General features: G+C 34.3%; 4 protein-coding genes and 1 long non-coding RNA gene across 5 annotated transcripts in view; 3 read left to right on the plus strand and 2 right to left on the minus strand.

Moving 5' to 3' along the window:
- Positions 1-2,842: 2,842 nt before the first annotated feature.
- LOC115985968 lies at positions 2,843-3,721 on the plus strand. Its single transcript, XM_031108849.1, has one exon. It carries the CDS (start codon positions 2,843-2,845, stop codon positions 3,719-3,721), a length of 879 nt encoding a protein of 292 aa, XP_030964709.1.
- Positions 3,722-5,646: 1,925 nt separating this feature from the next.
- LOC115985969 lies at positions 5,647-6,012 on the plus strand. The gene has a single exon (XM_031108850.1). The coding sequence runs from the start codon at positions 5,647-5,649 to the stop codon at positions 6,010-6,012; it is 366 nt and encodes a 121-aa protein (XP_030964710.1).
- Positions 6,013-10,378: 4,366 nt separating this feature from the next.
- Positions 10,379-12,988, plus strand: LOC115986396. Its single transcript, XR_004090711.1, has 2 exons — positions 10,379-10,460; positions 12,592-12,988. It is a non-coding gene; the product is annotated as an uncharacterized LOC115986396 (long non-coding RNA).
- Positions 12,989-19,782: 6,794 nt separating this feature from the next.
- The window catches only part of LOC115986391 (putative disease resistance protein At3g14460), a 60,352-nt gene continuing 55,456 nt past the window's right edge, over positions 19,783-24,678 (minus strand). Inside the window, exon 13 of the mRNA XM_031109368.1 lies at positions 19,783-20,009. The gene's annotated coding sequence lies outside the window, so the exon portion shown is untranslated. The remainder of the gene's footprint in view (positions 20,010-24,678) is intronic.
- On the minus strand, positions 22,424-23,692 carry LOC115985970 (uncharacterized mitochondrial protein AtMg00810-like). Its single transcript, XM_031108851.1, has one exon. The coding sequence runs from the start codon at positions 23,690-23,692 to the stop codon at positions 22,424-22,426; it is 1,269 nt and encodes a 422-aa protein (XP_030964711.1).

The following is a 24,678-nucleotide window of genomic DNA, read 5'->3' on the forward strand; positions in this document are numbered from 1 at the left end:
AAATAGTTTGGAAATGATGCTAACTAACAAATATGTTTGAAAAATGGTGTTATAGGGCAATTTCGGCCTAGCTAGGGCTCTAAACGAGCTGAGCCAAGCCGAGGATTAAATGTTCAAGCTTGTTCATTTATTTTTTTTCAAACACAGGCTGAGCTCGAGTTTATTATCAAACAAGATTTTATATTCAAGCTTGACTTATTTTATTGTCAAGCAAGCTCGACTTATTTTCTTGTCAAGCAAGCTCAAGCTTGTTCACGAGCTACTTGAATAACTTATTCTTTACCTATATAGTGTGAAACCATGACTAAAATATTTTACATTTTCATAATTTTATGAATTTTGATTATAAATAGACTATTTATATCATTAATAAGCCTAATATTAATTTAATATCATATGAACCTTATGAAAATTTTATACAATAGAATTTGAAGTCTATATATATATATTTTTAGACAAGTATACATATAAAAATATAATATTATATATAGTTAAATCGAGTCCTCATGTTTACAAGCTTGTTCACAAGCACATTATTTTGCTTGAGTTTGGCTCATTTTATAATCAATTCTAAACTTAAGACTTCAGCATTGGCTTATTTTCTAAACAAACGAACATAAACAAGTTCATTCTTGAACAAAGCTTGAGCTGTTTATAAACAGCTTAGTTCATTTACATCCCTAATTTCAGAGGTAAAATTAGTGCTCTAGAAGACAGTTCAGTGCAAAAACAGTTGTAATGACTGTGTAGGATATTAATTTACGTCAAAACTGAGAAAATAAATTACACTTGCACTTATACAGGTTTGAACAAACATGAGATTTGAGCTAGTGGTTGAAGATGTTAAGAAGGCTGACTCTGGTTTGATTAGACACCTTAACAAGCATTCAAGAATTTCATCGAGATCATGAATGCTAGAATCTGATTTCTCTAGCCAGTTTTTCACATTTTCGACATGCGTGATGTAATCAGATTTGCTTATCTTGTGAGTAATGAGAGATTGTAATGCTTCATCCACCTCAAGTTCATTTGTTTTTTTTTTTTTCTGAATCCTCACATGCCACTCTTTTGGGGTGCATCAGCTTGGAAACAAATGACCAGCTGCTGAACTATGATCTCAACTTTGTCTAATTATGGTCACTTCTACTTCCTCAATATGCTAATTATGGTCAAAGTCTTATGGCTTTTGGTGGTGCACTTGATTTCCAAGACTTGTGGATCGCCTTTTTGATCACCTCCTGGAAAACAAGTATTTCCCTACCTCCCTTGTAAGCTCCATTTCACCTCCTCTTCTTCTTTTCATAATTGATTGGAGTTCAAGTGCGCATTCCTTTGTTTGCAACAAGGCATCCTTTGTGATTCCACACACATCAAAAGCCTAAGAGATCCATCCAACAGCTCTTCAATCCCATGTCTTTTGCTGCATGCTATTGGGTCAAGGCTTGTTGAGTAGATTGCAGCTGAAGCAACTTATCGACACAATCATGTAAATCCTGAAGGCCATTCAGTCTGTTGCTTATTGATAAAGATGATTCAGAAGCCCTTGATCTGCACAAGTGGTCATTGAACTCTGAAATGAGAGGGTGTGTTCTGGAAGGCAAGATGTTTGACAAGTATGGTATTGGGATTTTGCATTTAGAGGTGAGAAAGCCATTTTACATTGAAAGAGAGGTCTTACCTGTTCCTGTTGAATGTACAATTCAGTCTAGCAATCAGCCTTCCATCCATTGCTCTCCATTTGATACATATACATATATATTGAAGTATGGGAAACAAAAGGAATCTCATAAATAAATCAGAAATAACATAACAATTTGGATCTAAATACTGCGTGATGTCAACAATGTTTTTGCAATGTCTCCCCCTCTCCAGCTCTCCAATTCATGATTAATTACTTATTAATTTTAGAATCACAAAAGCATCTTGTTAAAAGATCATTTTATATATATAAATATTGCACAACAAAGGTCAACCTCAATTCTTAAAGATAGGCAGAACACAAGTGGGTTGACACCAGTGGGTGATAATGTACTCCTTGCTTCCAGCAGGTTCTTAATATAAAAATTCTTATGCTGACCTTCCTTTTCTATATACTGTCATGTAACTTTCAAGTAATCATGCTGTAATTTACGTGTAATCATGCAAACAGGATGATGTTTATTAATGATATAATTGGTGGCAGGCAAGATCTGCATATGCAATTCTTTATTTTTTATCATGATTTTGTAAAGTGAATTTGGTCAATCCAAATATGTCTAAAAATATTGGGTGTCCCTCAAAGAGAGGCATTAAAATATTGGGTGTCCCTCAAAGAGAGGCATTCAAGCTTTTTATAACTGCATAGGCTCACAAGATTGGAGAGTAGCATATGAGGAAGTTCCACAATATATAAGCATGACCATCACTAGTAATATATTAAGTATAGTGCTGTAGCCTTCTGGTTACCAGGAAGGCAGGCAGGCCAAACTGGATAGAGGAACTTTGCCCTTTGCTGTACCAGTAGGTATGGTGTCAAAACTCCTCATGCAATGCATGTCATATACATTATTGTCCAATTCAATATGTAGTGTTATCTTCTGCAAAGATGCTCCTGTAAGGCTGAAAGCTTATATTAATTGGATAATGAGTTGGGAAGCTAGCCAGAGGGAGACACTGCTAAAATGATGTTGAGAGACTGTCTAGATCCAAATCAAAATCATGTTTCAACTCATTGATATTTGAAAATATTGAGATTCCTATTCCACCGCACCCCATCATATATATTGAGCAGACGCTAACTAAGCAAAGCAAATTGCTACACAAAATTGTACACTCAACTGCGAGACATCTTTCCTGTTTAAACATGGCTTCCTCTTCTGTGAACCAAAACTCCCTTCACCATTTTCGCTCTAATAGCTTGCCCACTAGAGCAAACCCATTCATTTCAGAATTCAGTGACCACTTGAGCAGATTGAGATGTTCTGAAGCAACCTCTTCATCATCTACATCATTAAGCCAGAAACTATTTGGCATTCAAGATTTGCATGACTGTGTTGATAACTTGCTCCTGTTGCCTTGCACACAAGCCTTAGCCCAAGAGCAGCATGAGAAATGGTATAATGAACTGTTAGATGGATCTCTCAGGCTCTTGGATGTGTGCAGTATTACAAGGGATGCATTGTCACAATCAAAGGAATGCACACGTGAATTTCAATCAACCCTGCGCAGAAGACATGGCAGTAAAATGAACCTAGCAAGGGAGGTTGAAAAATACTTAGCCTCCAGGAAGGTGGTGAAGAAGGCAATGCAGAAGACCTTAAAGGGTATGCAGACTAACTTGAACTCTAAGAGAAATGAAGGTCTAGCCATGGTTAGCATGTTAAAAGAGCTAGAAGCTGTAACTCTCATAGTCTTTAAATTACTCTTGACATTTATATCTAGACCAAAGTTGCAATCAAAATCAAGCGGCTGGTTTGTAGTTTCCAAGCTGGTGCACCCCAAAAGAATAGCATGTGAAGGTGAAGAAACAGAAGTGAATGAATTTGAGAAGGTAGATGTGGTGTTACAATCTCTCACTAGTCACAAGACAAGCAAATCTGATTACTCCATCCATGTTCAGAATGTGCAGAATTGGATGGAGCAGTTGGAGTCAAGCATTCAAGATTTTGAAGAGGTGCTTGAAAGTCTGTCTAGGCGTCTAGTCAAGACCAGAGTTTCCTTTCTCAACATCCTCAACCACTAACCGGGAAACCATCCTGGGCATCCATTTTTTTTTTTGTAAAGTAGTACAACATAATAGAGCTTCTCTTTTTGTACATGCACTTGATGGAAATACAAATATATTTCGTTTTCTAATTCCAAGTCAATTCACTAACATATATTTCCTAGTATTACAATTGAATTCTATTCTAAGTGTATTCACTCCTAGTGCAAGAATGTTCATTTAAAATTAATTCTAAAATACTGGACCTCACAAAATATCACGTAATATTTTAAAGCTAGAGTCCACTATACAAAATTTTGTAATAAAGATATAGTAAATGATCATCTCACTATTTCAATCCATTAGACTTTGTGAAATGAATAAATAGATGGAGATGGGTTGAGCCATTTGAATTTAAATTTGGCAACTTTGACTTTCTTAGTAAATTAGCCAATGGGTTCCAAATTCTTCTTGACAGTTGACACATAAAGCTGAGCATTGAGAGGATGCAAGGCTTGAATCTGGTTAACGACCAAGCTCCTGCACTTACAGAGTTGAACATAGAAACAGAAAAGAAAAAGAAAGACACCAGAGCAGTCAAAATTGCGATTGTCTCAAAGAACTGATTAATACACATCTAAAATATTTGACACTCACATGGTTAACTTGAATGATGAATACTTAAGATATTAAAAATCCTGACCGTCTCTCTTCAAGGGACAGCCCATGTTTTTGAAGAATCAGCCTAATAATGTTTTCTACGTTATGAACAGAAATGGAGATGTCAAATGTGCAGATCTTGCCTGCCTATGTCACAACAATCATGTAACAACCACATTGATTAAATCATTAAGAAACATGCTACCATTTACAGGAATACACGTTTGTGTGATTTAAGACAAGATCAGAAGTCAGGCAAAAAAAAAGATAAGCAATTCTGATACTCAGAAATTCAACCTGATGTTGATCATGACCAACTAATTTTAATCACTGTAATTTGAATTATTTTAAATTTCATAATTAATTATATATATACTTGTGCAAAAGTGGTGCAGGCTTCTTGTCTCTCTGGAAGAAAGCTGGATAAAATTTTTATTAATTTTTCATGTGTCAGAAAAGATGCTATCATCACTCATGTCTTGCCATTTTTATAGATTATTTTCAACACATTTCATATATGATTATCTAATTTGAGAACAGTCCTGTGATTTTAGGATTTTAAATTAAGGGATAATGAGTTGGAGAGCTGGTGAGAGGGAGACATTGCAAAAACATTGCTGAATTGTTTAGATCCAGATTCCAATCTCAATCATGTTATGACTACTAATTTTTCAAGAGGATGAGATTCCTCATGTCTCCCTCACCTCAAAATACATATGGAAGAGATGCCAAGGCAAATTACTAAACCAAATTTTACATACAACTGCAAAACCTCTTGTTTAAGGAAAACAATGGTAGCCTCTCCTGTCAACCCCAAATCCCATCAACACACTCGCTCTAACAGTTTGCCCACGAGAACACACCCACTCATTTCAGAATTCAATGATCAATTGAGCAAATTGAGAGATTTTGAAGAAACCTCTCCATCATCAACATCAATATGCCAGAAACTAAATGGCATTCAAGATTTGCATGATTGTGTTGATAAGTTGCTCCTATTGCCTTTCACACAAGCCTTGGCACAAGAAACAGCACAAGAAATGGTTTAATGAGATGTTGGATGGATCTCTTATGCTCTTGGATGTGTGTGGTACTGCAATATATGCCTTGTCGAAAACAAAGGAATGCACACGTGAACTTCAATCAACTCTGCGCAGAAGAAAAGATAGTAACATGGAGATCGCAATGAAGGTTGAGAAATACTTGGCCTCAAGGAAGGTCCAAAAAAGGCGTTGCAAAAGGCCTTAAAGGGAATGCAAGTTAAAATTAATTACAAAAACACTGAAGATTTTCTCATTATTAGCATGTTAAAAGAGCTAGAATCTGTAACTCTCACTGGATTTGAATCCCTGTTAACTTTTATTGCTAAACCAAACTTGCAATCAAAGTCAAGCAGCTGGTCTTTGGTTTCCAAGTTGGTGCACCACAAAAGAGTGGTATGCGAGAGTGCAGAATCAGATGCAAATGAGTTTGAGATGGTAGATGCAGCACTACAATCTCTCATCAGCCACAAGAAAAGCAAATCTGAATATTTTGTGCATATAGAAAATGTGCAGACCTGGCTTGGAAAGTTGGAATCAAACATTCAAGAATTTGAAGAAGAGCTTGAATGCCTGTCTAGGCGTCTAGTCAAAACCAGAGTTTCCCTTCTCAACATCCTCAACCACTAAGCCAATAATAGTTATAGGAAGCCATTTTTGTCTGTAAACTATTAGAAAATCATACTTCTATACATGTACATGAATGACAGAAATATATATTTTCTCTTCTTATTCTAAATCAACTCATCATGTCTCTACTCAATTTATCACTAGTGTCTTATTAATTCAATATGGTAAATTTTACCATATCAACCCAAAGTCTTGGACCAAAAGATAGCAACACGCATTTAAAATTATTTTCAAAGTTGTAATGATTCCTACTGTCATAGGGAAGTTGATTAACTAATGCCGGAAGCACAAAGAAAAATTTATTTTATTTTAATCTTATATGATTATGAAGTCATTGTATTTTATTTTAGGACCTAGCAGTTAATTAGGTTATTAGGATTTTATTTTATTAGAATCAAAGTTCATTTTAATAATTTGATAATTAGGATTCCTGAAATCAATTAAAATTAAGATTTTTAAGTTAGTTAGAACTAGGGTTTAGTAGTCTATATCAGCAAAAGTGTTGTACTCCAATTGAGGGGGATTATTTTGATGAATAAAACTTTATTCAAAATATCTCAATGTTATAGTTCAGACTCCAGTCAACCCTAATTTCTAACTCATAGGGGCTTTAGTTTGCTTGGTACTCAAGCAGACCTAAGTGCTAACTTCTAAGTAACTATTTCTAAATACATTTCAACTCAATCATTTATGAGATACATACATCAAAATGGAACTCAAAGATTTTATTTTAAATTCTAAACATCATTTATGATTAATTTTGTACTAAATTTTGAGAAAATTTTCATTTTAATGTGCAAAATCAAATAATCTGTTAAAATAACATATTCTATTTTGTTGTAAAATAAAATTTTGATAATATTCATGATTGAAAATATTTGTTTCATAGTTGGAATAAAAATTAGAAAAGTAAGTATAAGCACAAGCACTATATAAAAAAAATTGGTAGGTTATAAATTTTCTTGTCTTTACTAACCATTGGCACAGTCAAAAATATTTAATAATTTTTTATATTTGAGATGTTAAATCACATGATGCTCATAACAGTGAAATTTCATGTTCAATAATATTTTTTCAAGTTTGTAAACTCGTGCAAATAAAATTTATTTACGAATAAAAAAAATCACCAGTTTAAAAAAATATTTACTAGTATAACACAATAATTTATTTCTTGTAATTGAGAACTTTTTTTTGGCATAAAATAAAATTCTAATCAATAATGATGCTCAATTGTAAATTCATCTTATTGATAGTAAAATTTGTTTTAAAAAAAAAAAAATCTTTTAGGCTGACCTAGACAACACACCAACGTCCAAATTTCAAAGTTTCAAACTTTAAAATTTGGATCCCAAATTAATATATATATATATATATATATATATATATATAACCAAAATGTCATACGAAGCACGTTGATATTGTTGGTTTTTCTTTTGACAAAACCCTCTTATTATAGTGCCTTTCACTTTTTCTTGCTATATATGGAAGCGTTGACATTCACATGCTTTTAAGGAGTTTAGTGTACTAAATATTTTACTTTGACTTATGATATCTTTGTGTTTTATCTCAATATGAAATTCAGTTACATGTGTATTTCCAAATAGTGGCAAGGACTATAGTGTATAAATGAACCAATGAGCCAAGGTGTTTATCTCAATATCAGTATTATTTTTAGGGAAAACTCAATATCAATATGAATAAATAAAAAAAATAACTGTTTTTTTTTTGTACCCAAAAAAAAAAAAAAAAAAAACTGTTTTTTCACTCAATCATTTATTAAAATGGAACCCAACTTTTTTATTAAAAAAATATTTAAAATCATTTATAATTGATTTTGCATTAAATTTCACAGAAATTCCCTCTCAATGTACAAAATTAAAAAAAAAATCCATTAAAAATAATTTTTTATTTATTTTTCCTACTTTATAATTTAGTTTTGACAATATTCTTAACTGAAAAGGTCAAATATTAGCTTTCCCCATAATCTATATTCAAATAAATATCATATTTATTATCTCATAGTATACGTTCAATATTCTTTTTAATTATTAAAAGGTAAAAAAAAAAAAAAAAAAAAAACCTATTAGCATTATCAAGTATATAATTTATTTTAAAAAGAAACAAACTCACAAAAAAAAAAATACTATTTTTTTATTTATAAATAAACAATAACAAAAACACTAAATAGCTACTCCATCTTAGCCACTCAATATTATGTTCTATGCTCTATTTAATATTCTTCTAACTTTTTGTCAAGTAGTAATCTATATATATATATATATATATATATAAACGAAGCCTCTGAAGCTCCCACAAATTTTCACGTCAGCACAATACTTAAATAAAATTATCATTTTTTTAAAACAAAATTATTTTTGTTTAGTCCAAACTTAACAAGAAGTGAAACCCTATCTCTCTAACAAGTCGAACTTAAACTCAAACTCAAACGTTGAAAAAAAAAAAAAAAAGCTTGAATAAATCCTATATTAAGATTATCCTAAACGTGGCTTTATTTGGATAAATATAAAAAATCATCAACTATTGATAAAGTTCCACTTCTTTGGATAATAGAAGAATTCTACTGCAACTTCTTATACAACAACATAGTAATTAAGATGCTTGGTAGGCATCATTATCATTTTTTTTAAACAAAATTATTTTTGTTTAGTCCAAACTTAACAAGTAGTGAAACTCTATCTCTCTAACAGGTCCAACTTAAATTCAAACTTTGCGAGGTTAATCATGAACACTATAAAATTATTAAAAGCAATGTAAACTCTAATTTTTTTTTTTTTTTTTTTTTTAAAGCTGAGCAGAGGTATGAGCTTTTCTTATGTTATTTTCTTCTCCTCCACTTTGTTTTAAAAAAAAAAAAAAAAAAAAACTTTTATGGTTTTTCATGTATTTTTTAAAAAGTAATTTTCATACATAAATCACCAAACTCTTTTTAGCAATTTTTTACAAGGTAAAAAAACTTGCAATAATTGAAATTATTCTTTTGAATGTAACCCATCTTTCTTTTATATTTCTCTATTATTTAGTCATATATATTTTGTTTTGTTTCAATAATTTCTCAGCAGTGAATCATCTAATTCTTTAATATTTTTGGTCTTTCAGAAGTTTTAATATCTAAAATTTTTAGGTAGTATCTGAAATTGTTTGATTTTTGTAAGCCATTGCACGTTCAAGCAATGGCTTCTTCATCAAATTGTAACACAAATTGAAGTCATACAAGAGCAAATTATGCAATGGTATAGTTTCTTCGTGCAATGGCTTCTTCATCAAATTGTAACAAAAATTGAAGTCATACAAGAGCAAATGGTATAATTTCTTAATCAATTTAAGATTTTATAAAATTATTTTATTCTACCTCACAAATAGGTAGGTTCCCGTGCATAGCACGGATTATCGACCAGTAAATAAATAAATTGGAAGCTAATGCTCTAAATCTTATTGATCCTTTGAAGAATGTAAATTCTATCCCTCACTAGAGTATCAAACTCATATCTGATTATATTTTGTATTTAGCTAAATCTTTAGTAAATGTTTCTTTCTCTTTTGTAAATATAGAGGGCAATATCCTTTCTCGTCTTCTTGCCCAATGGGTTGCTTTTGTATCTTGGTTTGGGCTAGTTCTCATCTCCATTCTACCTTTATTTTTGGTGAAAGCTTTAGATAAAGATAGTTCCAGGCCCAAATCTTTTTGTATTTCTCCTGTTTTAGGTTAAGTAATAAAGTATTTATTCAGCAAAAAAAAAGGTAATAAATAAATAAATAAAACCTCAAACAAAAGTTTAAGTGGAACGTGACAAAAGTATAGTAGCACCAAAATCTCAACGTCTCAAACTTTTAACTTATAAATACCAAAAAAACAATAGTGTCAACACATGACCGTTTTAGAATTCAGGCTTAATTATAACTTATTGTGCTAAACTTTATAAATATCTTATAACATCTTATAACCATTTCTTGTGCTGCTCTTGACCTAAGGCTTGTGTGAAGGGCAATAGAATAATGGGAGCAATTTATCAACACAATCATGCAAATCTTGAAAGACAGTTAGTTTTTGGCATATTGATGATGTCCATGATAAAGTGGTTTTTCAAGATCACATGATTACGATTGCTTTTAAATTATAAGTCACAGCATGATTTCCACGTAATATTAATCATATTATACCTTATAAAATATGGTGCAAAAATAATCTATAAAACATGCAAGTCATAAGGTAATCAAAAAAGACATGCAAGTCATAAGTAGTTTATCAAGGCTTTCTAAAAATAGAAAGTAGTCTATCTAATCTAAACTCGCACGAGCGAAGATAAAGGAATTTGCCTAGCTTATAATGGCTCTTCTTCTTTTTCATTACGCTTTCGTTCGTATAGAGGACCTTGCGAAAATCTCCAATACCCTCTCTTCTGCTTCGACTTTTCACTCGTTATCATCAGGTAATCCTACATTCTCTACTTTGTTTTCTTTTCTAAGACTATAGGGGGTTTAGAATGTTTCAGTACTTCCAATTTCTTTCATTCTAAACTCAAACCGTAGGCTTTCTGTTATGGGTTTTGCAATTTTTATATATTTTTTGATAGGAAGCTTATAATGGGTCTTGCAATTTGTACTTAGAAAGTATTTTATTCTTGAATGTGGGATGTTTTTCAAGCAGAATTTTTTTTCTAAATAACAATAAATATTAAAAAATTTAGTTAATTGTCACGTTTCAAAACAATGTTGAAAACTAGCATCTCGAGTGTCTAAAACTCGAGTTCCAAGATAAAACTTGAGTTTTTAAGTCTTGACCGCTGAAAATCGAGTTTTTAAAACTCGATTTCCAATAATTGACTAAAAATGCCGCTATAGGTCTATAAAACGTCACTATAGGGATTAAAAACGCCACTATAGGACTCCCTAAACCTGTACTTATAAAAATTTTGCAGGAAAACGCCGCTATAGGGATTTAAAACGTCACTGTAAGGCTTAAAAACGCCACTATAGATGAATTTTTTTGCAAAAACTCGAGTTTTAAAGACTCGAGATCTATGTGGCATTTTTTCCTGTCAAGTTCTAATATGGATCTCGAGTTTCTAAAACTCGAGATGCTACTTTCCTTTATTGTTTCAAACGTTGCCTAACTAACTATATACAATTCTTTTGCACTGCTATTTTGCACATTACCTCTTTTCAAGCATTAATGTTGCATTCATTTATTCCCACTTTTGGTAATATATATGTTTTGATGACATGAAACTCACCAAGGCAGTGCCCTTTTGGACTAATCTTGGAAGAATAAACCACGAATACATGACCTCACTTGCCAGAATCCTAGATCAGGTAATCTACAAAATCAGGTAATATACAAGTATTTGCAAAAATGTTAAGCTAATGTGCTTTGAGCTTAGAGTCTAATCATCACATCTAAGCTCATGTTATATGACATTGACTGATCACAGGTGCATTATGGCCCCTCGCCGTAGGCGTAAAGAATCTGCATCCAACGACTTTGATGAATATCGTTTCCATAATCTCGATGCCCAAACCTCATATCATGGTATCTTTTCCAAACGTTGCCTTTATCTGGAACGGGATGTCACCTTGTCTGAACTCCAATTCACTTGTATTCCTCATGTTTTCGAGTCTCGTGAATGGATTTCATTGACCTCTGGTTTTCCTGCACCTCCCACGAACCTTATACATGACTTTTACTCAAACATCCATAACAGAGTATAAGTGATTTTGAATCCGATGATGACTTGGATCAAGAAATTGATGAGGTTGCTAATGCTATTGCTGCTGAGTCCTGACCATCTACATCTGGTGCTCAGGCTGCTCAAGCAAAGCCCTTATCTAAACGTGCACGGCAATCTGTTTCTGATTCCGATGAAGACTTAAATCAAGAGATTGATGTGGTTGCTGATGTTGTTGCTGCTAAGTCCAAACCGTCTATATCTAGTGCTCAGGCTGCTCTGGCAAGGCCCTTATCTGCTACTGGGAGTAGTACACTTAGCTCAGTTCATCTCATGTAAAACGTTCAAACCACATTGTCTGTGATTCCGGTGATGACTTAGATCGAGATATTGATGAGATTGCAGAAGCTATGCTGCTGAGTCCAGACAGCATAAATCCGGTGATGCTCAACCTACATTATCTGATATGATGGATCTCCTGCAGCAGATTCTACCTCGCCTAAATCGTATTAAAAAAGATATTAAAGAGATTAAGGAGGGTCAGGCTAGAGCTCATTGAGACATCCCTTTCTCATGTCATAATAAAAGGGGGACTAGGTTCGGCTTTTTGGTTTCAGGGGAGTTAGGAGTTAATAATTTAATGATATATTTATGTTCTTTGTGAACTTGCTGGTTTTTGTACCTTGTGAATTTTGATGTTTAGTTATAACAGTCTTCTTTTGTACTTAAAACAGACTGTACCTTATACTCTTTGCTTCTTGTAGGTTCTGAATTGTAAATATACGTATCAATTTCTTTCAGACTTTTCTTTTTTCTTGATTTGGTCTAAAATAAGGAAGAATTTAATATTCTTTTGCTCAACCGCCGCTTTTATATACTTTCATGTAACTTTCAGGTGACCATGCTATTATTTATGTGTAATCGTGCAAGCAGAGCAAGAAATCTTGTACAAAAAATTGATGATCAATGAAGAGAGATAAGCAGCAAGAAATAAGCGAGAAATTTTTTTAAGCCAATGAATAGTTAGAATCAGAAGTGAAATTATATTTGTCTAATTCATGTACATGTATATAAGCTGTATGATTTTGTAATTGTTTACAGACAAAAATGAATGCCCTTGACAATATTTGGGCTAGTGGTTGAGGATGTTCAGAAGGGAAACTCTAGTCTTGACAATACTCCGAGAAAGGCATTCAAAAACTTCTTCAAGATCTTGAATGTTCAATTCCAACTTCCCGAGCCAGGTCTGTACATTATCAATAACCAAAGAGTAATCAGATTTGCTTGGCTTGTGACTGATGAGAGATTGCAATGCTTCATCTACCATCTCAAACTCATTTGCATCTGTTTCTTCACACTCACATGCCACTCTTTTGTGGTGAACTAGCTTGGAAACCAAAGCCCAGCTGCTTGACTTTGATTGCAACTTCGATTTAGCAATATAAGTCAACAGGGAGTCAAAGCCAGTTAGAGTTGCAGCTTCAAGGTCTTTTAACAGGCTAATAATGAGAATATCTTCAGTATTCTTGTAATTAAATTTATTTTTCATGCCCTCTAAGACCTTCTTCATTTCCTTTTTTACTCCCTTCCTTGAGGCCAAGTATTTCTCAACCTCCCCTGAGATCTCCATTTTATTGCCTGGTCTTCTGCGCAGAGTTGATTGGAGTTCACGTGTGCATTCCTTTGTTTGCAACAAGGCATCTCTTGCCATATCACAAATATCCAAGAGCCTGAGAGATCCATCCAACATCTCATTAACCAATTTCTCACATTGCTCTTGGGCAAAGGTTTGTGTGAACGGCAATAGAAGCAATTTATCAACACAATCATGCAAATCTTGAAGACCATTTAGCTTCTGGCATATTGACGTTAATGATGAAGAGGTTGCTTCAAGATCTCTCAATCTGCTATTTTGATCATTGAATTCGGAAATGAGAGGGTGTGTTCTAGTGGCATTCCTTCTATATATTTTTTGAGGTTAGGGGGACATGAGGAATCTCATCCTCCTGGATTATCGATCAGTCATAACATGATTGAGATTGGGATCTGGATCTGGATATAAACACACACTCAGCAATGTTTTTGCAATGTCTCCCTCTCACCAGTTCTCCAATTCATTAAATAAAATCTAAAATCACAGGAACATTTTCCCATAAGATAATCATATATACCATATGTTGCAAAATAATCTATAAAATATGCAAGACATGGGTGGTGTTGACGTACATTGAACCAGCTCTCCAACTCGCTATCTCAGCAATGTCTCCTGTAACCAGTTCCCCAACTCACATTCAATTGCTTTTAAATTCAAAAATCACAATGGAATCTTCCTAAATTTAATTAAATTATATGATATAACGAAGGACAAGAAAAGGCAATAGCCATTATACTTAGTCCACATGCCTGCCTTCCAGGCAGACAGTAGTTTATACCCCTCGTGCACACATAAATATCATTAATTGGTTAGCCATTATGCTTCTTAATGATTTAAGTGGTTAATCAATGTGATTGTTACATTTTTTTTGTGCCATAGGCAGACGAGTTCTTAACCAATGATGACCGAACCTCCAAGCTACCATATCTCTTTCCTCATTTCCTTCTCTCTCTCTAGTCGAGACCTCCTTGTTAGGGAGGATTATGTCTCCATTGGTCTTCCTAGTAGCTAAAACTCCATGAGATTTTGAAGTGGATTAAACCCAAGGTAAAATTCTAAGCTTTTATCTCAATTTCTTCTATAAGATCCTTTGGGTTTTGCTATTTAATGATTATTATGGTGAATACTTGATGGGTTTTGGTGAATAATGGAAGATTTGAGGGTTAAGATGATTTGGGTAGCAATGGTTTGGTTAAAATCTGAAAATTTCATATCATTTGAGAGTTTTTTTCTTTGATAAAAGGTTTTGGTTGATTAGTTTTCTAATGGGTACTTGAGGGTTGGTTTGCTAGATCAACTATATGGGTCTTCTTGTTGCATATGTTGATGTGAATTGATTTTAAAGTGTGTTTCCTTTGCATTTGAGTGACTTTGACATATGTGAATGTGGGCATTTGCTTGTCGCGTGCCTTGTGTTTGATAAATTGCCTATATGAGTTATGGGATTGAATTTCTTGACTCGTGTTGTGATGACTATTATATGAGATTGTTGGTTGCATTCATAGTTGTCATCATGTGCTAAAACATGTAACTTTGAGGTTAATCAAGTCTGAAAGTTTTTGGCATAGTATTAAGATTATAGTAATTTTTTTTGGGAATTGTAAATATGTCCCTGACAGATTTGAGTTAGCTGCAATACATGAGTTTTAATAAATTATAGAAAAATCATTTTGAGCTAAATTTTTGATGGTGGTACATACTAGACACATAAAGGTTTATCCCTATTTAATTTCAAGTTAATCGGATAACTTTTCATAGACCAAAATTTTTTTACAAAATGGCTACCCTACTATGTACTGAATCTGAAAATAAGACTAAAATGCTGAGAAATTGTGGAATTAATCCCAAGCCTTGGTTGATCTTATCTTAGCTTAAATATATTATTTAGCATCCAAAGAGATTCATGAGTATGCTATATTATCTTATGATGCACATTATTGCGGTAATGAATTTAAAATATTTTGGTTGTGTCAACACTATGAGTTTCTTGAATGCTTGTTTGGTTCTTGCTTGGGAAGGGTACTTGTCTTAGGATTGGCAAGCTAGACTTTAGGGCCTTTGGTTTGATTTTAGGGTATCATTATGATTTATGGAGATAAGTGTGATGGTACTTTGTGAAAGGCCTTGTTATTGATAGGTTTGATCATTATGTTTCTAGGTTCCGATATTCATGGTGATGGACCTAGTGACTGGGTCAGTTGATTTTGTGATGCCCAGTTGAGGTAAAATTGGTTGGCCTTCCGAGGTAAGTAGCTTTTTAATGGGATTTTTGGAAAATAACCATGTTACATAAAACATTTTTTTTTTTTTTTTTTTTTTTTTTTTTTTTTTTTGGGTTAAACACACTTTGGGAAATTGTTTATGGAAACTATGTTTCCCTAGAAAGCTTTATGTTGTAACTTTAATATATGTGATTATTTGTGAAAATGGCATCATATTTGGCAATGCATATGGGGAAATGCATGATTTGTTAGCATGGAAAAGATTAGCATCTTTGATTAAATTCTTGAGAATGAATTTTATTTCTTATTGCATTATTTGCAAAATTAAAGATGCTTTGATATTTGGGAAAATTGATACAAAATCTTCTTGACAAGAAATGAGTTTGAAGGCTTTGAGAACTTTGTGAATATTTTGGATATTTCAAAGATTTTTGTGAAACTACTAGAAATTGAACTGTGTTTTGATTTCATGTAAACTGTGAGTTCTTTATGTTTTTACCCTTGGGCTGTGACATGTGACTACCCGGTGATTACTTAGCTAGATACTATAGTTTGTGTGACCTTGGTATCTTAGCTAGATACTACACTTTAGGGTCTGTTTGGTTGGAGGAGTGGAAAAATGGGAGGATGGAAAATTAGTGGAAGGATGGAAAAGTGGGAGGATAAAAAATATTTAGTTTTCCCTCGTTTGTGTTTGGTTGGAGGGATGGAAAAGTAGGATGGTGGAAAACTCTTTTGTTTGGTTGAAAAGAAAAGTGGGAGGATAGAAAATGTAGTTTATATAAATTGACTATTATATCCTTGTTACATAATAGGTAAGAAATAGATTTATTTGTACTCATTAAATAATATAAAATTTACCAACAATTATATTTTTCAATGAAAAGTGTTACGTCTACAACATTTTTCACAATACTTTCACAACAAAATTTATGTGGAAAGATGTTATTAGTTCTAATTTGAACCCACCACTAAAATTATTTTTTTACTCACCAATATTAACTAATAACAATCTATTACTTAAAATTTATTATGAAAATATTATGGTAATATTTCTCAATTAGAATTTTTAATTCATTATATTATTTCTCCCTTCTCAACCTTCATTTCATCCATACTTTTTTTTTCCTTCTTTTTCTCCTCCACACAAGTTGTCCTTATCTCTATCCCCCTTCTTTTATTTTCTTTTTCTTCCTCATTCAAGAACATTCTAGCACTAGCAGGCGCAGCTCTAATTTCTCTTTCTATTTTTTTCTTTTTTTCTTTTTTTTTTCTCATCCAGCGCTCTCTCCCTTTTTTTTACTTGATTCCAGAACGGGGTATTTGTATAAAAGTGTCATGAGAACACTTTTCTCTCCAGTCTTTTCCTCTCGATTTGGGAGGATGAAAATTGTGGGCCTGGGAGAGAAAACTTTCTCCCAGGTTTTCCTTCCTCTACATTTTCCTTCTTTTGACAAACAGTGGAAAACCCTGTCTTCCACCCTCTTTTCCTCCCTCTATTTTCCATTCTCCCTATTTTCACCCCAACCAAACACAGTGTTAGGGCTCTTGGAAGGTGTTCTTTTTGTTGGTGAGTTTGTTGAGGTATGTATGTGTATGAGTTTTATTGGGGTTAGGGATATTGGCATGACTGATTGAAAGACAAAATATGAGGGACATGACCAAACCCCTTGGCAATTAAGCAAAAGCCCAATATCCAATATTTGGAGTTGGACCAAGCAAAAATTGACTTCTAGTCTATGTTATGCCCTGCACACAAAAATTAGCATTAGTCATGTTTGGTTGCTGAGAAAATATATAGGGAGAGAGAGAAGGATTTAGGTTCTCTTATTGAACCTCTCAGAGATCATATGAGGACTAAATATACTCTAGTATGAAAATCCAGAAAAACATTGCACAATGCTCATAAGTCCATTAAAAACCCAAATGTTTTTTGTTGGATTGGGACACATCGCACATGATTGATATTATTCATTAACATCTAAAATAACATTAATCAAGTTATCATCTGACTCTCTTCTTTAAAAAAAAAAAAAGTTATTTTCTGATACAAAACTAATGAAAGCTTCCAAAAGTTTTGTTGGGCCAAACTTAAAAGTTCTTTCAAGAAAGCTTGATCCACTACTTATATTTGGTCCTTTCCCTTGTTCTTGGCCCATTTCTCTCCAGGTTTCTTTCCTGCTGAATCTTCTCACTTGTAAGTTGTAACAGCGACCATTATTTCTTGCTCTGCAGCCCCATCTTTCCCAGTACTGCAAGACCATTTTTGCCTTCTCTTCCATAGTTCCTTGTGATAGCAAATGACACTATTGAAATTCCCATTGTTTGAACCCACTTTCCAAATAGTTAAAATCTAAACCCAAAAGGATTCAAGAGCTTTGTACAGTCAGGGATGGCCATGGACAAAGTTTTGATTAGACATGGCAAAACAGGCAGAAATTTGCTGACCTGACCCGAACTCAAGTTTTTTGCCCCGTATAAAAAAGGGCCAACCCGTGGCTTGCTTGTTTTTTTTTTTTTTTTGCAGGTCAACCTAACCCAACTCAACCCGTATTTTAAACCTTTTTCCCCCTACATGACAAAGTGCTAAGTGCATAGACATAAAGAAACAAAGCACTGTACAGACACTACCTAGCCATTTAATAACTGCCAATGGCAGGGGCCACTCCTCCATTTATTTAAAAATAAGTTAATTAAAAGAAAAAAATACAAAAAGCAAAAGCATTTACAACTATACGTCTACACTACTAAAAGTCTAACACTAAGTTAAATACAAAGTAGTAAAATTAAATACTATGACCAAGTTACTAACACTAAGTCTAACTAGCACAAAACAAAGAAAAGTAAAAGAAAATGTCCAAAAGTTCATATCATTAGTGAACTTTACATCTGAAGTGTGTAAACTTATAATATATACTTTTTGTGCTCCATAGAACTCAACCCAACCTGACCATTTGCCATGTTTAGTGTTGATTGGGAATACTTGAACCCGACCTAAAACTTTTAGGCATGTATACCTGAATCTTGATACCCGTTAAGCACTTATACTTGATTTCTACCCGAATTTTTATCAATGAATATATTCCCAAACTTGACTTTTTTGCGTTTTTTGGGGAATCTTTTAAAATAGTTTTTATAATAAAAAAATAATTAAAGATTGTTGTGTGGAGAGCTCAATACTAAAGACTAGCACCCCAAGGTGCAACATATTAATATTATGTAGTTCATTGATAATTAACCATAGATGGTAGAGGCATAGTCCTAGGTGAGAGAAAAAAGTTGCTGATAGGCTCCATTTTCCTACACCTATTCAAATTAAAGTAGCGAAAGAGTTTGAAACCTTATACAAAGACAGAAGAGCAAGTCACTTCCACAAAAAAAAAAAAAAAAGACTAAAGAGCAAGCCCTATAATCATTAATGTGAAAGTAAATACATTGAGTGCTATATCTTTCTTAAAAGAAGCAACAACAAGAGGCCAGTCCCTAAAAATCAGACTGAAATGTCATACACAGTTACTGGAAAACTAAATAAATATTACCAAGTTGAGGGCTACCACAACAAAATAACAGCGACCACTGGTTAATATCTCTATACAACAAAATTATATAACAGATCTTCTAAACAGTATGATTAAATCAACACTTGCTATTAGAGAAATAATTGCAACTAGCCAAATCAGCTTTATAATTATGTCCAGAGAATTTTAGAACTTTCAAAAGCCAATTAATATTTTATACAAGGTATAAAGACTTGTTTTTTTTATTTTTTATAAGTCAAATAGTACAATCTCTTCTAATATATTACACAAGGTATAATGGTAGTATATAGAAATACATAATTGTCTACCACATGTTAAAATAAGGCCCCGATTCCCCAAAGCTGTTGAGGGCTACCATAAGCTTTGGTTGGGCCAAATTTAAAGGTTTTTTTGGAGCAGGCTCAATCCATCACTTATATTCAGTTCTCGGCCCATTTATCTTCAGGTTTCTTTCCCGCCAATTTCACACTTTGTGACTGTGTCCCCCATCTTCTTGATTGTAACAGTGACAATTGTTTTTTTTATCTGCAGACTGCAGTGCCGCCCCATCTTCGGTAGTTATTCGTGATGGGGATCGCCATTCCGATAGACTCCTTTCGGAAAATCCCCATTGCCTCTTTGAAGCCACAAAAGGATTCATAAGCTTCTGTACAAATCATGGAAACTTCAGAGTCCATACCCACTTCTACACCTAGTCCAAAGGCAAGCCATGGATTTGGATCTATACCTCAGTAGAGTCGAAATCAATTTCATGCACTGTTAGTTGCATTCTTTGATGATCAACAAATGACCTTTAACAGACCAAGGTTCTCAAAGACAGAAACCTTCCTCAAAGACACAAAGGATTTTGGCATTATGATGTTTGCTTCCAAAAGCTTCTTATAGGAATTGCAGATGCCTGTTGAGAAATTCAAGATCCGATCAGTCATCAAGGGTGTGGAGGCACTATACTATCTACGAAGACCAAAGTAGAATATACAGAACAAATAAAGCAGTGGCACATAATGAAATGAAGGTAAGAAAATATATTTGTAATTACCAGACTTGCAAAATGAGTGGAAGTGCTCGCCGCTTCCATGTTTTCAATGGTTTAGAATATCTACAATAACTGGTTAGCCTCCCATAGATAACAAAACCAATGTAAAATTTGCCAGAAAATTTACAAATAAAAATTCAGTGACAACCAACACCTTGGTTTTTTGTTCTATATTAATGGAAATGAAGGTACCTTAGCATAAACTAATCTTAAGACAACTTCGAAAATGAAGGAATTCATCACAAATTTCTAGTACTTTCTCTAACTTGCTTCTGTTTTGAAAGATAAAAAAGATCAGAGAAAGGAGCACTGATATATTTATTTACATGAACACAAATGAAAATTCGATTAGGTGTTTGCTCTCTCAGACCTGAATAGTTTCTTTCCTCAATTTTTAAGCTCAGCAAACCATAAAACGGACAGTAGAGAGAAACATGGAAAAACAAAATGGAGAAGAAAAGGAAAAAGAAAGAATGAACAATCAGCTAATAAGGTATACTTCAAAGCAATATACTGGATCTATCATCAGCAATGAATTTTTACTAAAATTAAAGGTTGTTCCCACTGAAACACAATCAGGTGAACCATCTTGTCATACTAAAATTAACTTAAATCCAGATCAAACAAACAGAAATATGAGTTTATAGTTTCCCATTTCTATCTAAATTTCATGTCTATCCTATAATTAGTGTTTGTTTTGAAACACATTGAATGCTAGCAAGATATAAATTCAGGTTCCAGAGTGTCGTTTTCAATATTATACCTTCTGTTGGAAGATGTATTCTTACAAAAGGCTGCTTCGTTTCATTCAATATCTGCAACAAAGTCCCTCCTAAATAGCATAAGTCAGTCAACGTGTCTTCCTTATTAGCTTTTGTATTTCAGTTGACCTTCACACGTAACAAAGATAAGAAACCAAGACAAAAGTTTTTACTACCTGATGCCAGAATTTAGCTAATGTGACCATCTTTGAAAGAATCCAATAAATCAATCCAATGCTGGATCACTGGCCCAATTTGCATCCAACCTTCAATCATAAAGCATCTGAAAATTTGAAATGAAATTGAGTTAAAGTACAAATCTTTCTTTTTATTTATTTTTTAAATGAAAAGATAAACTACAAATCAAAGCCAAAATTTATGTGCTCTCACTATCAAGAAAAATTCCAAAAGAGACAAAATGACGGTCTTACTAGCTAGTATACTTTAGTATTCACCATGGTGGTATATCTTAAAGCTATGATTTCGAGCACAATGTGCAATACTGTCCAGATTATTCTTTATGCCAGGATTCATTGATGGCTGAAAGTAAAGTGTCAACAACAATTTTCAACCCGTTAGTCAAAATGGTGATAAGTCAACAGCATCCTGAACTATATCTCTTAAACTGTCAAGCTTGAAAATTGTCATCAGTACATACGAAGTTTAACATAAAGGTTGCATAAGAAGAAGACCAGGCTATGTGCATCAAACAGGAAACTAAAGAGTTAGCAAGCTGAGAGCTTAGAAAATCGCGAACATACTACATTAAGCAAGTTCTTTCTTAACAGCTTGTATCTCCCAGCTTGGTATTTGCTTTTCGTAACAAAGACTGCAAACCTGCTACTGTCAAGTACAAGTGCAGCCACTTCGCCTTTCTTAATACAAAGGACATGCCTTCACAAATTTTCTGATAAAGGACTATGGATTTCAACTAAGCCATCCCACCATAACAGCCTATTGCAATTTGGTTCCTCATTCAATCATTGCATAGAAAGCCAGAACCTCACCAGCAACATTCTCTTTTAGTATTTACTTCGATTGAAATTAGCACTTGCCATGCTCGACAGCAATTTGACTTGTATTAAGTTTAAATCAATATCATCACGGTGCTCAAAAGTGATAGATTGTAGAATTACTTTTGTCAACCTTACAATGTGAAACTCTTCAGAAACACAAACCCATGCTTTCAAATCAAAATAACTGTTGACATCATCATCATTGTACACTAGTTGGGCAAGAGTTGTCTTACCCAAACCTCCCATACTAACTATGGGAATCACAGAGAGTTTAGCATCTGAAAAAATCTGAGAGAAATCTAAATAGAATAGAGAGAATTTCATTGATCAAAAAAGAATACACGAAGTTAATGAATAAAATACACAGTGCTCTGTTTATATACACAGTGAACATAACTAACTCTCAAAAAAGTGGCGCCAAAGTTAGTTAGCTAAACTTCTGGAATTTACACGTGTCAATACTGACTAACTACTTCCTAGAATCACGGGACTCAAATCCTCAGCGCTCTTGAATGAAGAACTCGTGATGTGGAACTGCTTCAATTGCTTCCCAGACTTCAGTGCTACTCTGGTCAGCTATTGATGCATCCTGTGTGGCTTGGTCCCTGCACTGCCTATCAGCTAGTGCTGCATTCTTTACAACCCTCGTGGCTTGATCAATGCTCTTCACTTCAGCAGCAACTGTACTAGCCATCACACTTGTACCTTGTCTCATGCCACTCTGTCCTGCAATATGCCCTGCAGTATGCCCTGCATTTTTAACACTCCCCCTCAAGAGCACAGCTCTTGCCTTGTGACTTGACTTAGGTGGGGAAGGGTATTCTACTACATGAGCAAAGATATTGATTACACCCAATCTAGTGATCAATCTCAAGTAGTTTTCAACTCCTAAGGCTTTTGTAAAAACATCCGCCAATTGATTTTTGGTTGAGACATAGAAGGTCTTTAGTGTACCATCAAGAATCCTATTTCGTACAACATGGCAATCAGCTTCTATGTGCTTGGACCTTTCATGAAACACTGGGTTAGCTGCTATGTGAAGTGCTGCCTGGTTATCACAGTATAACAAAACAGGTCTGTCATGTTTAACATGTAAATCCTCTAATAAATGCAATATCCAAGTCAGCTCACATGTGGTTGTGGCCATTGCCCTGTATTCTGCTTCTGCACTTGATCTAGACACTATACTTTGTTTCTTAGATCTCCAAGACACCAAGGCATTACCCAAGAACACACAATAGCCTGTCAAGGACTTCCTTGTGTCAGGGCATCCAGCCCAATCTGCATCACAGTATGCCTTTAAGTGCAAATCAGAATCTGTGGGGAAGAAAACACCTTGTCCAGGTGTGCCTTTAATATACTGAAGTATTCTGGTAGCAGCCTTCATATGTGGTACTCTAGGTTGTGCCAAGAACTGACTAAGCCTATGTACTGCATATGTGATATCTGGTCTGCTCAAGGTTAAGTACATTAGCTTCCCAATAAGCCTCCTATACTGGCCAGGATTAGAAATCAGATCTCCACCACCTTTGGATAACTTCAATTGCTGCTCCATTGGTGTTTGAGTTGGTTTGCAACCTGTCATTCCAGTTTCTTCAAGAACTTCAAGAGCATATTTCCTTTGTGTTAAACTGATCCCAGTCTTGTTCCTTGCAATTTCCAAGCCTAAGAAAAACTTGAGTGATCCCAAGTCCTTGATCCCAAACTTCTGATCTAGCACTGACTTCAGAGAAGCAACACAATCAAGATCATTGCCTGTAATGATCATGTCATCTACATAGACCAGTATTGCAGTGAACAAAGAACCATTCCTATGAACAAATAGAGAATGGTCTGCTTGGGACTGAACAAAACCAAGCTATGTAATTGTTGCTGACAACTTTGTGTACCATTGCCGAGAAGCTTGTCTTAAGCCATAGATTGATTTCACCAGCTTACAAACTTTAGGAGCAGATGCTGCTTTAGGAACTGAACACTCCCCCTTACTGTGAAAACCAGGAGGCAAGACCATGTAAACCTCCTCATCCAAATCCCCATGAAGAAAGGCATTATTAATGTCTAATTGATGTAAAGGCCAAGACTTAGCAGCAGCCAAAGCAAGCAAGACCCTTACTGAAACAGTCTTAGCAACTGGAGAGAAAGTCTCTAGGAAATCAAGGCCTTCTCTTTGGGTATAACCTTTAGCTACCAATCTTGCTTTATACCTCTCAACACTGCCATCAGGATTGAGCTTGACTTTATAAACCCATTTGCAGCCAATGGGAAGCTTACCAGGAGGTAAAGTAGTCACATCCCAAGTGTGATTTGTCTCAAGAGCTTGAACTTCCTTGTCCATGGCAGCTCTCCAAAGAGGATCTTGAACTGCCTGGGAGAAGCTCTGAGGTTCTTGAGGACTAGAACCAACTGTCATGAGGTAAGATTGGTAACCAGGTTCCAAGTGAGAGTAGGTGATGCACTCAGCCAGATCATAAGCAGCACCAGGAGCAAATGCAGTACAAGCATAATCCTGCAAGTATGCAGGAGGTCTAGTGTCTCTAGTTGATTTCCTGAGAGGCACTGGAGAAGCTGGTACAACTGGTGGAGAAGAAGGGACAGCTGGAAAAGGAACCTGACTAGAACTAGGTGAAAGATCAGCAGACATGGAAGAAGAAGTAATGTTATTGTGAACAACAGGATCAGTAGAAACAGAAGAAGGGAATAAGGCATTATCAATTTCATTTGGAACAAAATCAGGAACACTAATGGGAGTGACAA

This window comes from Quercus lobata, chromosome 4 (assembly GCF_001633185.2).
Source record: "Quercus lobata isolate SW786 chromosome 4, ValleyOak3.0 Primary Assembly, whole genome shotgun sequence".
NCBI classification, from domain to species: Eukaryota; Viridiplantae; Streptophyta; class Magnoliopsida; order Fagales; family Fagaceae; genus Quercus; species Quercus lobata.

Excerpts from the sequence above, each read along its gene's own strand:
- LOC115985968 (XM_031108849.1), top strand. The coding sequence starts at position 2,843 with ATGGCTTCCTCTTCTGTGAACCAAAACTCCCTTCACCATTTTCGCTCT.
- LOC115985969 (XM_031108850.1), top strand. The coding sequence starts at position 5,647 with ATGTTAAAAGAGCTAGAATCTGTAACTCTCACTGGATTTGAATCCCTG.
- LOC115985970 (XM_031108851.1), bottom strand. The coding sequence starts at position 23,692 with ATGATCATTACAGGCAATGATCTTGATTGTGTTGCTTCTCTGAAGTCA.